Genomic DNA, 12,820 nt, shown 5'->3' on the forward strand with positions numbered 1-12,820 from the left:
TGCGGCGGCCATTTTTATTCTAATAAAGCAGGGGATATTTAAATCCCCGCTTCATTGACTATGTTGGTAAGTCTAATTTACAAACCTCGGTCAGCAGAGGCATGGAGTCTAAACATACCCTAACTGAAAAAACAACTAATAGTCTTGCAGCACCTTAGAGACTAACAAAAAATGTAAATGCTATTGTTAGTTTTCATGGGCACAACCCACTTCTTTAGAGATATACTAAATTACATTGTTCAAAATGTATTTAATGAAAATTGAATTACTATGTTCAGCTTAAACAAACACATTATACACATACACCCGATTGAAGTCCATCACAAGTTCTATGCCTGGGTGATTTTTTTATCCCTGATTCAGAAACAAGAAATGTTTTCTGTTTAAATTTGCCAAAAACGACAAGGGGGATATCTTGGTGGGTGGGACAGAGGGTTTTTTCACCTGTCAGGAAGTGACTTATTTGATGGGTTGCTCAAAAGATATTGCTTGGTCGGCTCGCCTGAACATGCTTGTCCAACTCTGCCTGCAGGTCCACAAGCTGCCTCCATTTGCTTGAACTAGTCCTGAACTTTCCAGTCAAAAGGTAGTGTCTCAGAATGATTTTATGTAACAGGTATAAGATCAAGTTTTATACATATTATTTTTGTAAATTAGCATCAGTGTTATTAGTAGCGCTAGCTAGTATAGTAATATTAGCATTCCTCAACATAGGAAGATTTTTAATGCCCCAGAATTAATAGTAAGAAAGAAGTTTAATCTCTTTAGAATCATAGAACAGGGTTGGGAAATAATTTTCACAGAGGGGGGCACTTAATTAATTTTACTAGGTGGTCATTGGCCAGATCCACCCCTAGAAGAGGCAGACCTAGGAAGGAAAAGACGGTGTTGGAGACAAGCCTCCCCCAGGAGTTTTCTGGGGATGGAGGCTTTGAATTAAAAAATATAGCAAAGGACTTGAGGTTTATGACCCCTCTGTTACTGTATTGCCTGGCAACTGTGTGGGTTGCTGCGGCTATTTAAAAGGCTTGTGGCTCCAGCCCCTGCTAGGACAGTGCTGCAGATCCTGCTGCTTGAGCCACCATCTGAAAATTTGGTGCCACAAGCAACAGTATATAAAAAGAAAGGGTCAGATGCAGTCCACAGCCTGGATCAGCCCTGTCATAGAAACATAGGGTTGGAAGAAACCTCAGGAGGTCATGGAGTGCAAACCCCTGCTAAAAACAGGACCAACCCCAAATAAATCATCTAAGCCAGGGCTCTGTCAAGCCAGGACTTAAAAACCTCTAAGGGTGGAGAGTCCACCACCTCCCTAGGTAACCCATTCCAGTGCTTCACCACCTTCCTAGTGAAACAGTTTTTCCTAATATCCAACCATGACCTCTCCCACTGCAACTTGAGACCATTCCTCCTTGTTCTGTCATCTGTCACCATTGAGAACAGCCTCTCCTCATCCTCTTTGGTAACCTGTTCAGGTAGTTGAAGGCTGCTATCAAATCCACCCTCACTCTTCTCTTCTGTAGACTAACTAAGACCAGATCCCTCAGTCTCTCCTTGTAAGTCATGTGCTCATGCCCCCTAATCATCTGTGTTGCCCTCTGCTAGACTTTCTCCAATGTATACACATCCTTTCTTAAATGGGAGAGGGGGAACAGAATGGGATGCAACACTCCAGATGTGGCCTCATCAGTGCTGAGTAAAGGGAATAATCACTTCTCTAGATCAGCTGGCAATACTTCTAATAATGCCATTAGCCTTCTTGGGTATAAGGCACACTGTTGACTCGTATCCAGCCTCTCACCCAGGTCATTTTCTGCCAAACTGCTGCTTAGCCAGTCAGTCCCCGGCATGTAGCAGTGCTTGGGATTCTTCCATCCTAAGTGCAGGACACTACACTTGTCCTTGTTGAACCTCATCAGATTTCTTTTGGCCCAATCCTCCAATTTCTCCAGGTCACTCTGGACCCTGTCCCTACCCTCCAGCATATATATCTTTCCTCCATCTTAGTATCATCCGCAAACTTGCTGAGGGTGCAATCCATCCCCTCATCCGGGTCATTAATAAAGATGTTGAACAAACGCCAACCAGCCATTGAACCATTAATCGCTACCCATGGAGCCCAAGAATCTAGCCAGCTTTTTATACAATGTATAGTCCATTTATCCAATCCATACTTCTTTAACTTGCTGGCACAAATACTATAGGAGACCGTATTGAAAGCTTCACTAAAGTCAAGATATATCCTACTCCTTCCCTGACCTCCCTCTTATTGCTAAAATGCTTGTAGAAACTTTTCTTGTTACCCTTCACATCCTTTGTTAGCTGCAATTCCAATTGTGCTTTGGCATTCCTGATTATACTTCTGCAGGCAGAAGCAATATATTTATACTCTTTCCCAATCATCTGACCAAGTTTCCACTTCTTGTAAGCTTCCTTTTCTTTCTCACTAGGTACTTTATACAGTCCTTATGGCTGTAGCTTCTTAAGGTGTGTCTACGCAGACAACTAGTTAGCAGCAAGCAGCTGTGTGAATTTACCATGCACTAGCCTGCTGGAGAATGTGTGGATCCTGCATGTTAAGTTTATTAATGCACTCTATTCCTTTTTCAAAGAGGACTAGATCAAAGCTCATTAATGAACTGCAAATGTGCATCAATAGGTCCACACAGTTAGCCCATAGCAGCCTAGTATATGGAGATTCACACCTCAGCTTACCACAAAATAAATGTTTATGTAGACAATCCTGAAGTGACTGAAAATTACACCTGTCCCCTGGTTTTATTTGTTTTTTAAATGTGGCCCAATGAAATTCAAAGGAATTCATAAATCAGAGAGGATGGAATGTTAATGCTCTAGGCATTCAGTTCAATGCCCACTGCACACAAAGGAAATCTTTCCAGAGACTTGAGTAGGAGGTGAATTGGGCCCTAAAGCTGTGAGAAGATAATATGTATCTTTTCAGACTTATTGAAAAGATAACACATAATAACGATAGAAATCCTGATAGTGAGATTTAGATACCAACTGTGTGTCTCGAAAGCTACCAACACACTTGGCTGTGTCTAGACTGGTCACTTTTTCCGGAAAAGCAATTGCTTTTCCGGAAAAACTTGCCAGCTGTCTACACTGGCCACTTGAATTTCCGCAAAAGCACTGACGATCTTCTGTAAGATTGTCAGTGCTTTTGCAGAAATACTATGCTGTTCCCGTTCGGGCAAAAGTCTTTTTCTGAAAAACTTTTGCGCAAAAGGGCCAGTGTAGACAGCAGAGATTTGTTTTCCGCAAAAAAGCCCCGATCGCAAAAATGGAGATCGGGGCTTTTTTGCGGAAAAGCGCGTCTAGATTGGCCACGGACGCTTTTCCGCAAAAAGTGCTTTTGCAGAAAAGTGTCCTGCTGATCTAGGCACGCTTTTCCGAAAATGCTTTTAATGGAAAACTTTTCCGTTAAAAGCATTTCCGGAAAATCATGGCAGTGTAGACATAGCCACTTATGAATTAGCCTGATTATTTAAGTATTTGTTTAAAAAGTCTCAGAGGGATAGTTGAGTTACTCTGTAACCTTAAAAACAACCCTCAAGCTCATCTGAAGGTGTGGATTTTGCCCACAAAAGCTCATGAGATATATATATATATATATATATATAGTATTTGTTAATCTCTAAGGTGCTACAGAACTAAGTATTTATTGTTATAAAAGCATACATAAAAAGAACAAGAACACGTTAACCTAAAAACTATTATATTGCCAAGGAAGTCTTCAGTGAGGGCTTTTACTTTTAGTGTATTTTTAGGAGTAGGATACTATATAATTATGCCATTTTAGTAATTTAAGACAAACAGCATTGCATATTTTTTCTAAAATGTTAAACAAAATCTATAATCTGATCAAGTGTTCAAGTAATTAGTTAGAAAAAGAATAACTAACATGAAGAAGTGAGGCCAATGTTTTTTTCCAGGAAACTTGGGCTAGTTAATAAACAAAGTTTACCTTTTCGGTTTGGTCCTGTGCTGCAATTATCTCATAGCCATCATGCCCTGTGCAATTCTTAAACACCAGAATCCTGAGTGAGGACTTCTCAGTAAGCTTTCTCATGCGCCTGGAAAGGACAGATTTGGTTTTCCTTCTTTTGACACCAGTAGGAAGAACCAGACCATTCATTGTCCAAGTTACTTTCTTCATTAATGACAGATGGTCTGGAAGAAAAGAGGAAAAAAGCTTAGGTAAATATTTGGCTTCAAAATTAAAAATGGACACATTATGCTCCTGTTTCCCTGTTATGTTAATAATGCACACTGGCCTATCTCCATACAGATACTGGTATTTTCTAAAATAGTACCACACGCTTCTCACTAACCATGACATAAGCTGTAGCAAGCTGCCTCCACTGATAGCCTGCATTAATCATCATTCCTGAAAGGAACAGATGTTTAGGGTATAACAGAGTAATACCACAATTTAGTCATAATTAAAATTCACCCTTAGTATGCCTCTATTACTGATCAGAAAGGAGCATTTAGCTTCTCATCTACAAAAAAAGAAATTGCTTCTCATCTCTTCTGCTTCAGGAAAATTAAACCTGTTCCTTAATTCATACGCTGTTTGAGTTCCACAACTGACACTGCATCCTGCAAAGGATGCTATTTTTCCTCCTTAACAGTTGATTTCCTTGCATGTTTACAAGGATGACCTCTAAATAGTATCATAGTACAGAATATATTTGCAACTACTGTATATATAAAACTTGAATCCTTACTTGAGTAGCTATGCATCATATATGGAAAATAAATTCTAGAAAATATGTTGCTACCTATTAAAACCAGGCCAGTAAATACACTATTTTTGTTAGGGTGCATCTACAGAGCAGTGTTATTTCAGAATAATGGCTATTATTCTGAAATCGTTATTTCAGAATAACGGCCATTATTCTGAAATAACAATGTGAGAGTCTACACAGCAATTCTGTTATTTTGCAATAAATTTGAAATAACGGATTGCTTATTCCGACTTCTGTAAACCTCATTCCACAAGGAATAACACCTATTCCTCAACAGCTATTTCGGAATAGCAGTCATGTGGACGCTCCATTACTGCTGTTTTGAAATAGCTCCTCCCCAGAGCCATTCAAACTAATTACTTCATGCCTCCTGGAGCTCTAAATTGAGGCAGCACGTCCACATTAGGGAAGCCTGCCTCGAACTAATTTTGAGGTTTCCCTGTAGTGTAGACGCGTTATTTTGAAATAAGTTATTTCAGAGTATTTCTTCTGGAATAGCTTATTTTGAAATAACCGTGCAGTGTAGACATACCCCTAGTTATTAGTTTCATCTACACATTTTCAAAAATAGTGTTCAAGGACTAATCAATTTAACTCCCTTTGATGGTAAGGGGAACTGTGGAACAAAATCACTGCATATCACTTTGAAAATGTAAGGATCACATTGCCATTATTAGTGCTAGATAATATGTTAAGCGAATGCCACTGTTGTCTGTTTTGGGGAGTGGATTTTAATTCACAAATATTTAACATCATGAGCATTAGATTAATTCCATTATGGAGTATAAAAAGCAAGTCAACATGTGTTTATTTCCATTTAAATTACAATAATAAATTGGCAGAGCTTCTTGCTGCAATCTGCATTAGTTCTAGAAGGACATTGTCCCTTTTTTTCTGAAGGACATTGTGGAAAGATCCTCATTTACTCAGAGGCTCTGTTTCCCAAATATTTGCAAATAGCATACCTAACAGATTGTATGAGGCCATACCTGGCTGAGCGTGGACCACAAACCTTTCTCTAATGTGGCTGACCCATTTGTCAGCCACACAGTCATACTGTCTTCCAGGAAAAAAAACAGTAACCATGGTTCTATATATTGTCTACATGGATTATGTTTCTGATGTGTATGAGCCCTATGCATGCAAGATCAGATTATTTTGGCTAGCAGTATCCATTAGGGGCACACTCTAGATGCCATTGTGCTCCCTCCACTGGAGGGCAAAAAGGATGGAACAAGCCCAACTTCCTTCAGTTCCTTCACCAATACAAAATTCAGTAGGACAACCTGTAGCTACTTGATGAGGTGTACTGTTGACTTAAATGAATCTGACAGACCTCCCGGGAATGCTATTCTCTGAGTCAGAAACAGTACTTTACTTTTTTTTGTTGATCTTGAGATACAGTGTGGTAAAATAAAATTATGGATTATGTGAATGGAATCATTCACCTGATAAAGTGATCTTCCTCAAATGTGCCAGTTGTTGAAGTATGAACATACCTGGATCCCTTGTCTCCCTAGGTGATCTGCCATGACTACCAAGAACTTGGGGATTACCCTTGTTGCTGCTGAAAGACCAAATGGCAGGACTCTGTACTGAAGCTGGGATACTCCCTCTTGCAATCTGAGGTATTACCTGTGTACCAGATGTATCAGTATTGTGGCAAAGTTCTGGCCATGCCCTGTAGGTCTCGTGCTACTGGTGGATAATAGACTTGCTGTGGTCCTATACATAACCCCTTTCTCTTTACAGGAGGCAGGGTCCACAGCTTAGTGAGGCATACTCATCACAGGCTAGTCCATGGTTTTGAGGTTGAAAACCCCTTGATAAACCTGGTCTGCCTTTTTGGGACAGGCTCTGTGTTGGTGGGGGGAAGGTTTAGCAGGAACCCAGGCCTGCCCACTACTCTGGGTTCCAGCCCAGGGACCCTAAAGTAGCAGCAGCAGCACCTTCTGACTTGGCAGCTTTTTCTCTGGGCTACTTCCCCAAACTACCCTTCCAAAATATCTCCCTCTGGTTCCTGTTAACCAGATCTCAGCTTCCACACAACTTCTTCTTGTTCCTCTCTTTCTCCTTTCAGTCCATCACTCTTTGTCCTCCCCCTTCTTTACCTGGGGGAGCCCTTTTAAAGAAGCACCACAAGCCTTAATTAGCTACTAGTGTTGAGTGACTTGCCTGAAGGAGCAATCTAGTTAATTAGCCCCAGATGTTTTCTGCCTGAATTTTATTGCAGAAGGCTCTAGTAGTTCACTTTGGAAGAGAAAAACACTTATCCAGTATCTTATATATCTGCCTTCCACCAGAGTGTGGCAGACTGCTGGCTTAGGTCTGTCAAAGTATGTAAAATTATGTGTTTTGTAGAATGAGCGCTGTAAAACAGTTTTTGGGATTTACCAGTGGGATTATGGAGTCTATGGTTACCATGGTGAATCTGAAATGGAGCATGTGGAGTCTCTTCTGTCTTCAGAATTAGAAAATAATGTGAATAGAACCCCCTCGTCTCAACTTCAGCTGCACTTCTTCCACTGCTCAGAGATTTAGAAAGGAATCCACTTCTTGCTTTAACAGTATTTTATATGAAAGGATCTTTGGAGAGGAACAGGGAAGGGAAAGGTGATAGGAATGGACTGAAATTGAATGGAATACCCCACATTTATAATCTCTAAAACCAATCTGCTTGAGGTATTTAATTGTAAGCAACTCAAAAATAAAAAGTTGGTTACCAATGGGTCTGGAGCGGAGGGCATAGTTCAGTGGCTGGCAACCTGTGGCCCACAGACTGCATGCAGACCACTGGGCTTCCACCGATGGCCCCTGGATCTCCTACTCCTCCCCCTCCCAGCACTTTCGTAGCACCACGAATCCAGTGATTCAAACTCTGCCCCCACTTTTTCCCGTCCCTCCCAGAAATTGAACACCACAAATCAGCAGTGTGCCGCCGTGAAGGAACAGGCAGATGGCCTTCTTCACTGAAATTTCTGTTTCTTTCTTAGCAGTTCTGGTAATCTTTGCGCATTAAAAAAATACGTAGAAGTCTTCTGTCCAGAGTGAGTTTTCTTCAAGGCCTATTTTCTCCCAGAGGTTAGCAAGTAGACTTCCAAGGAAATAGAGGCCAACTCTCAAATCTTTCAGAGAATGCAGAGCTTCATCGGCTCCTTCATTAAAACATGTCACAACGTTCAAACGGAAGCTGCTCAGTAGTCGTCTCTTGCTATATTGCTAAAGATTTTAGCTAAGAAACCCCTGTAAGTGTAGTGATGGAGGTGGCTACTAGGAATTCTGCAATATTGGAGGCATCTAACACAGCCTGTAGCAATGTTTGAGCTACCAAATGTCCCACAGGTACAACAGACTTTAGTTCCTCCTTATATTCTTGAGGGAGTTTTTCAATAAATTGTGATACCTTGTCGCACTTAAAGTAATTCTATATTTTATCAGGAACACCTGGTAATTTGCAATATTACTCTCCAAATATCATGATGAGTAATTTTTCCTTCCAAATAAACCTAATACTTTTTGGAATCTTGTCTCTTGGAGTCATTTTGGGGGCATAAGGGTTCCACTGTCTGGGCATTTAATATACTACCATTACTATTAGGTTACGGCTACACTGCCATTTTTTTTCAGAAGAAGATATGCAAATCATGCTCGCATTTGCATATCTTCTTCCGATTCTTTTTGTGGAAGAGGTTTTACTGCTATTTGGCCCCGTGTAGACCCTCTTTCAGAAGACCCCTTATTCCTTGTAAATCGAGGTTTACAGGGTCTTGCGAAAGAGGTTTTTTCCCCCAACATTTGGCCCCGTCTACACAGGGCCAAATAGCAGTAAAACCTTTTCTGCAAAAAGAATCGGAAGAAGATATGCAAATGTGAGTGCGATTTGCATATCTTCTTCCAGAAATTAAAAAAATGTCAATGTAGCCGTAGCCTTAGAGAGCCAAGAATTAGTTGGGTGTAAAAATATTCAAACACACTTGAAGGGACATGATAATACCCATCTGCCTTTTTTTTCCCAGTAGGTGCCACAGATGTCATAAATATTTTGCCAATTCCAAAAGTCCCTTGTTAATTCACACGTAAAGCCTTTCATGCATTTAGGAAAGCAAAATGCACAGTGTGATTTTTCCTACACTACCCCCACAGAAATTTCTAAGTGTCTGCCATGCTACACAAATGTTTTAAAACTGTCTGTCTGAGTGGAAGTTTAGGTTACTACTGCCTTATGTAGCGATGAAGAGGAAATCACAGCTGGAATCAAATTTTCTTGCTACACCACAGTGAATAGCCTAAGCTGTATAATTTGTAGCAAAAGCTAAAGAAGAAAAGGTATCAACACACTGTCAGTTGATGTAGGCCTATCAGGTAAGTTCTTTTTTTCTGCAATGTCGGGGATTTGAGGCCACAAATTTTCTGAGCATTTCTTTCAATGTTTTATTGAAGCTGTCTACAAGCCTGTCAGTTTAAGGGTGATAGATGGATATCTCAAGGTCTTGATTATTAAGCAGTTACATAATTCCTCCATTAATTGTGATGTATAAAGTTCGCTCCCTGGTCAGACAGTAACTTTCTCAGTATTCCTACCAGTGTTCCTTCTAAGGGTATATCTACACTACCCCGCTAGTTCAAACTAGCGGGGGTAATGTAGTCATCTGCACTTGCAAATGAAGCCCGGGATTTGAATTTCCCGGGCTTCATTTGCATGAAGCCAGCCGGCGCCATTTTTAAATGCCGGCTAGTTCTGACTCCGTGCAGCGCGGCTACACGTGGCACGGACTTGCTAGTTCAGATTAGGCTTCTAATCCCGGGCTTCATTTGCAAGTGCGGATGACTACATTACCCCTGCTAGTTCGAACTAGCGGGGTAGTATAGACATACCCTAAGATTCCCATCCATGAGCTGAGTGAGTTTTGTCTTGTCTTGTATGCTAATAATGAAGTCATATGTGCTTGTTTGGATGTGTGCCACTGTGGCACCCACCAGTGGTGCTGCTCCTCGACTCTCACAGTGCAGAGACCCTGAGCCTTGCGCCCGGGTAGCACCCCCGACCTCGTGGGCAGAAGTGAGATGTGTGCCTGAGGGAGTGCTGCTCCTGGGACAGCCTGTGTGCAGGGCAGGGACTGTGCCAGGCTATTCCTCATGGGGCTGGCTGTGAGCCCCCTGCTTGGGGCAGAAGGAAGCTGCTGCCAGTGGCCAGGGTATGCAGGAGTGAGGTGCTGGGGGGGTGGGGCAGTGATATGTGGGGAGAGGGAGGAGCCAGCAGGGAGTTGGGCAGGTCAAGGAGCACTGCGTGGGGAAGAGAGGTGTGGAAGGGGGGAAAGAGGGATGCAGGAGACCCCAGCCCAGCTCTAGCCCTGGCCCCTGCCTCAAGAGCAGCTGCACCACAGCCCAGCTCAAGTTTCAGCAGCCCACCACCATGTGGCCCACCCAGGGAGCAGCTGGGCAGCAACTATGTGGCCCTGACCATAGTTCTAGCCCTGGGAAGGGCTGGAGCTGCCCCTGGAGCAGCTGCTCACCACATGTCCCCATCCCCCAGAGTGGCTGCCCGCCACGCAGCCCCAGCCCCATCCTGTGGAGCACCCACCTGCCACGGGGCCACTGTAGCAGGTCTGGCCCACAGAGCAGCCACCCGCCATGTGGCTCAGCCCCCGGAGCAGCCAGGCAGCCACCACGCAGCCCTGGCCATAGCGCCAATCCTAAATTGCTAGAGCTATGGCCAAGTTTGTGTGGTTGCTGCCCACCTGCTCCTGGGGCAGGACCACATGGTGGGTGGCTGCCTCGTGTGGCAGGGCTGGCGCCGACTCCAGCTCCAGCCCCCAGCACATGGGGCAGCCATGCATCATGCAGCCCACGCTGGGAGCAGCTGGGCAGCCACCAAACGGCCCTGGCCATAACTCCAGACCTTTAGGGTTAGAGCTATGGCCAGGGCTCCATGGTGACGACCCAGATGCTTTGGGGGCCGGGCTTTGTGACAGGCAGCTGCTCTGGGGGGCCACATGGTGGGAAGCTGCTCCAGGGGATGGAGCTGGGACTGTGTGGTGGGGAAGGGCTGGAGCTACAGCCAGGGCCACATAGTGGCTGACCAGCTGCTCCCGGGGAGGGGCCACGTGGCAGGGGGCTGCCTCACGTACTGGGGCTGGAGTCGACTCTGGTTCCAGCCTCAGCACATGTGGCAGTCACCCACCATGCAGCCCACCTCAGGAACAGCTGGGCAGCCACCCATGCAGTCCTCTTCCCCCACTCTCCCACCAAGCCCACCACCAGCAGCTTACTTCCAGGAAGAGGAGTGCTGCTGCACAGTTCTGCTGAGGAAGTGGATGGGATTCAAATTCTTTGTGCATGCCTGCGCAGGTGAACACCCTGAGGGAAATTAGATCCCTACCTAAGCAAAGATTTTCATCAATTCAGAGGCAATGTTAGCATGGTGGTTGAACAAAGGGAGATGGTCTCCAGTTAACACATGGCATAATCCATTATCACCAGAATGTCTGTTAGCAGTTGCAGTTTTCCAAGGGTCCTACAAGGAAAGGGTACTTCTACTAGGAAAAGGTCCTACTGGAAGGGTACTTCAGCTGCCCGGTGTGGGGTTATACAACCCATAGGGCCCTTTTGGGTTCAGTCAATTGGTATTTGGGACATAATGTGTAGTAGTCTTTGACCTGCTGTGTACCCCCACCCAGTAAAATTTGAGGGTTACCCGTTTGAGAGTGTTCTCTTGCCCTAAGTGTCCTCCAGAAGGTACCACATGTAATATTTGTTAGACTCTCGGACAACATTTCTTTGGGACTAGAAGCTGTACTTGCACTTTCCTGATTTGGGAATCTTTTTTTGCCATCCAATATAGATTCTCTATCCTGAGTTCAAAATGGGGCCACTGCTTCATCAATTGCAGGTCTACCATCTCCATTTATACTAGTGAGTTATTCATATGCTCTGCTCACTGTTGCATCATCTGTGTGCTTATAAAATCTATGAGCAGGTCCAAGTCAGGAGAAGGTAAGGTTTTCTATTTCCCCTGTTAGCAAGGGAGCAACAGTTCATCTTGGGTGGTCCCTTCATCAGGATCCTCTGTCTGGGTATGTCTACACTACCCCGCTAGTTCGAACTAGGGGGGTAATGTATGCATACCGAACTTGCTAATGAAGCCCGGGATTTGAATTTCCCGGGCTTCATTAGCATAAAGCCGCGCCGCCATTTTTAAAAGCCGGCTAGTGGGAACCCAGTGCCGCACGGCTACACGCGGCACGGACTAGAGAGTTCGGATTAGGCTTCTAATGCGAACTATCTGTATGCCTCATGGAACGAGGTGTACAGATAGTTCGCATTAGGAAGCCTAATCCGAACTATCTAGTCCGTGCCGCATGTAGCCGCGCGGCACGGGGTTCGCACTAGCCGGCTTTTAAAAATGGCAGCGCCGGCTTTATGCTAATGAAGCCCGGGAAATTCAAATCCCGGGCTTCATTAGCAAGTTCGGTATGCATACATTACCCCCCTAGTTCGAACTAGGGGGGTAGTTTAGACATACCCTCTCTCTCTGACTCCTGCTAACTTTCTCTATTTTTGTGGTTTGAGAGCCCCTCTTTGAGAACCATTCCCTTTCATAGGTTCATCACTGCATGATGTTATGATCTCTCAAAAAATTCTGGACCAAAATCAATAAGTAGGTCCATGTAGGGGCCATGCGTGCGTGTACTTTTCCTGTGCAATTTACTATATAGTGAACTGTACCTCTCTTGTGATATAAGGATGTACCTCACCATGCATATACTGGATGCACATGGTTTCCCTTGGATTACCTAGAGTCTGCTAGTTGCTCTGAGATCAGCTTTTGGGTGCATCTGAATCTATTAAGATTGGCACTTCTACCCAGCGATCCACACAAGGACTAATATCTTGGCTGGGACTCTTTTTCCAGCCTTGGTGTCCACCACCCATGCCTGCCCCTAGGAGAAATCTATGAAGGCACAGTTAGAGTAAAAATGATCTTGTTGCTTGCATGAAAAGCAAATTCCAGTTAAAAGCTTCTTCCATCCCTTTACTGCTCTAGG

At 43.9% G+C, this 12,820-nt stretch overlaps 1 protein-coding gene across 3 annotated transcripts in view; it reads right to left on the bottom strand.

Moving 5' to 3' along the window:
- The window catches only part of DCDC1 (doublecortin domain containing 1), a 605,588-nt gene that overhangs the window by 511,163 nt on the left and 81,605 nt on the right, over positions 1 to 12,820 (bottom strand). For all 3 annotated transcript variants that reach the window (XM_025187660.3, XM_075927784.2, XM_075927782.2), the window contains one exon: positions 3,989 to 4,194. In XM_025187660.3, the coding sequence (XP_025043445.1) occupies positions 3,989 to 4,194 (206 nt within the window). The remainder of the gene's footprint in view (positions 1 to 3,988; positions 4,195 to 12,820) is intronic.

The sequence above is a fragment of the Pelodiscus sinensis genome, chromosome 5 (assembly GCF_052426305.1).
Source record: "Pelodiscus sinensis isolate ZL-2025 chromosome 5, ASM5242630v1, whole genome shotgun sequence".
In the NCBI taxonomy this organism is placed as follows: domain Eukaryota; kingdom Metazoa; phylum Chordata; order Testudines; family Trionychidae; genus Pelodiscus; species Pelodiscus sinensis.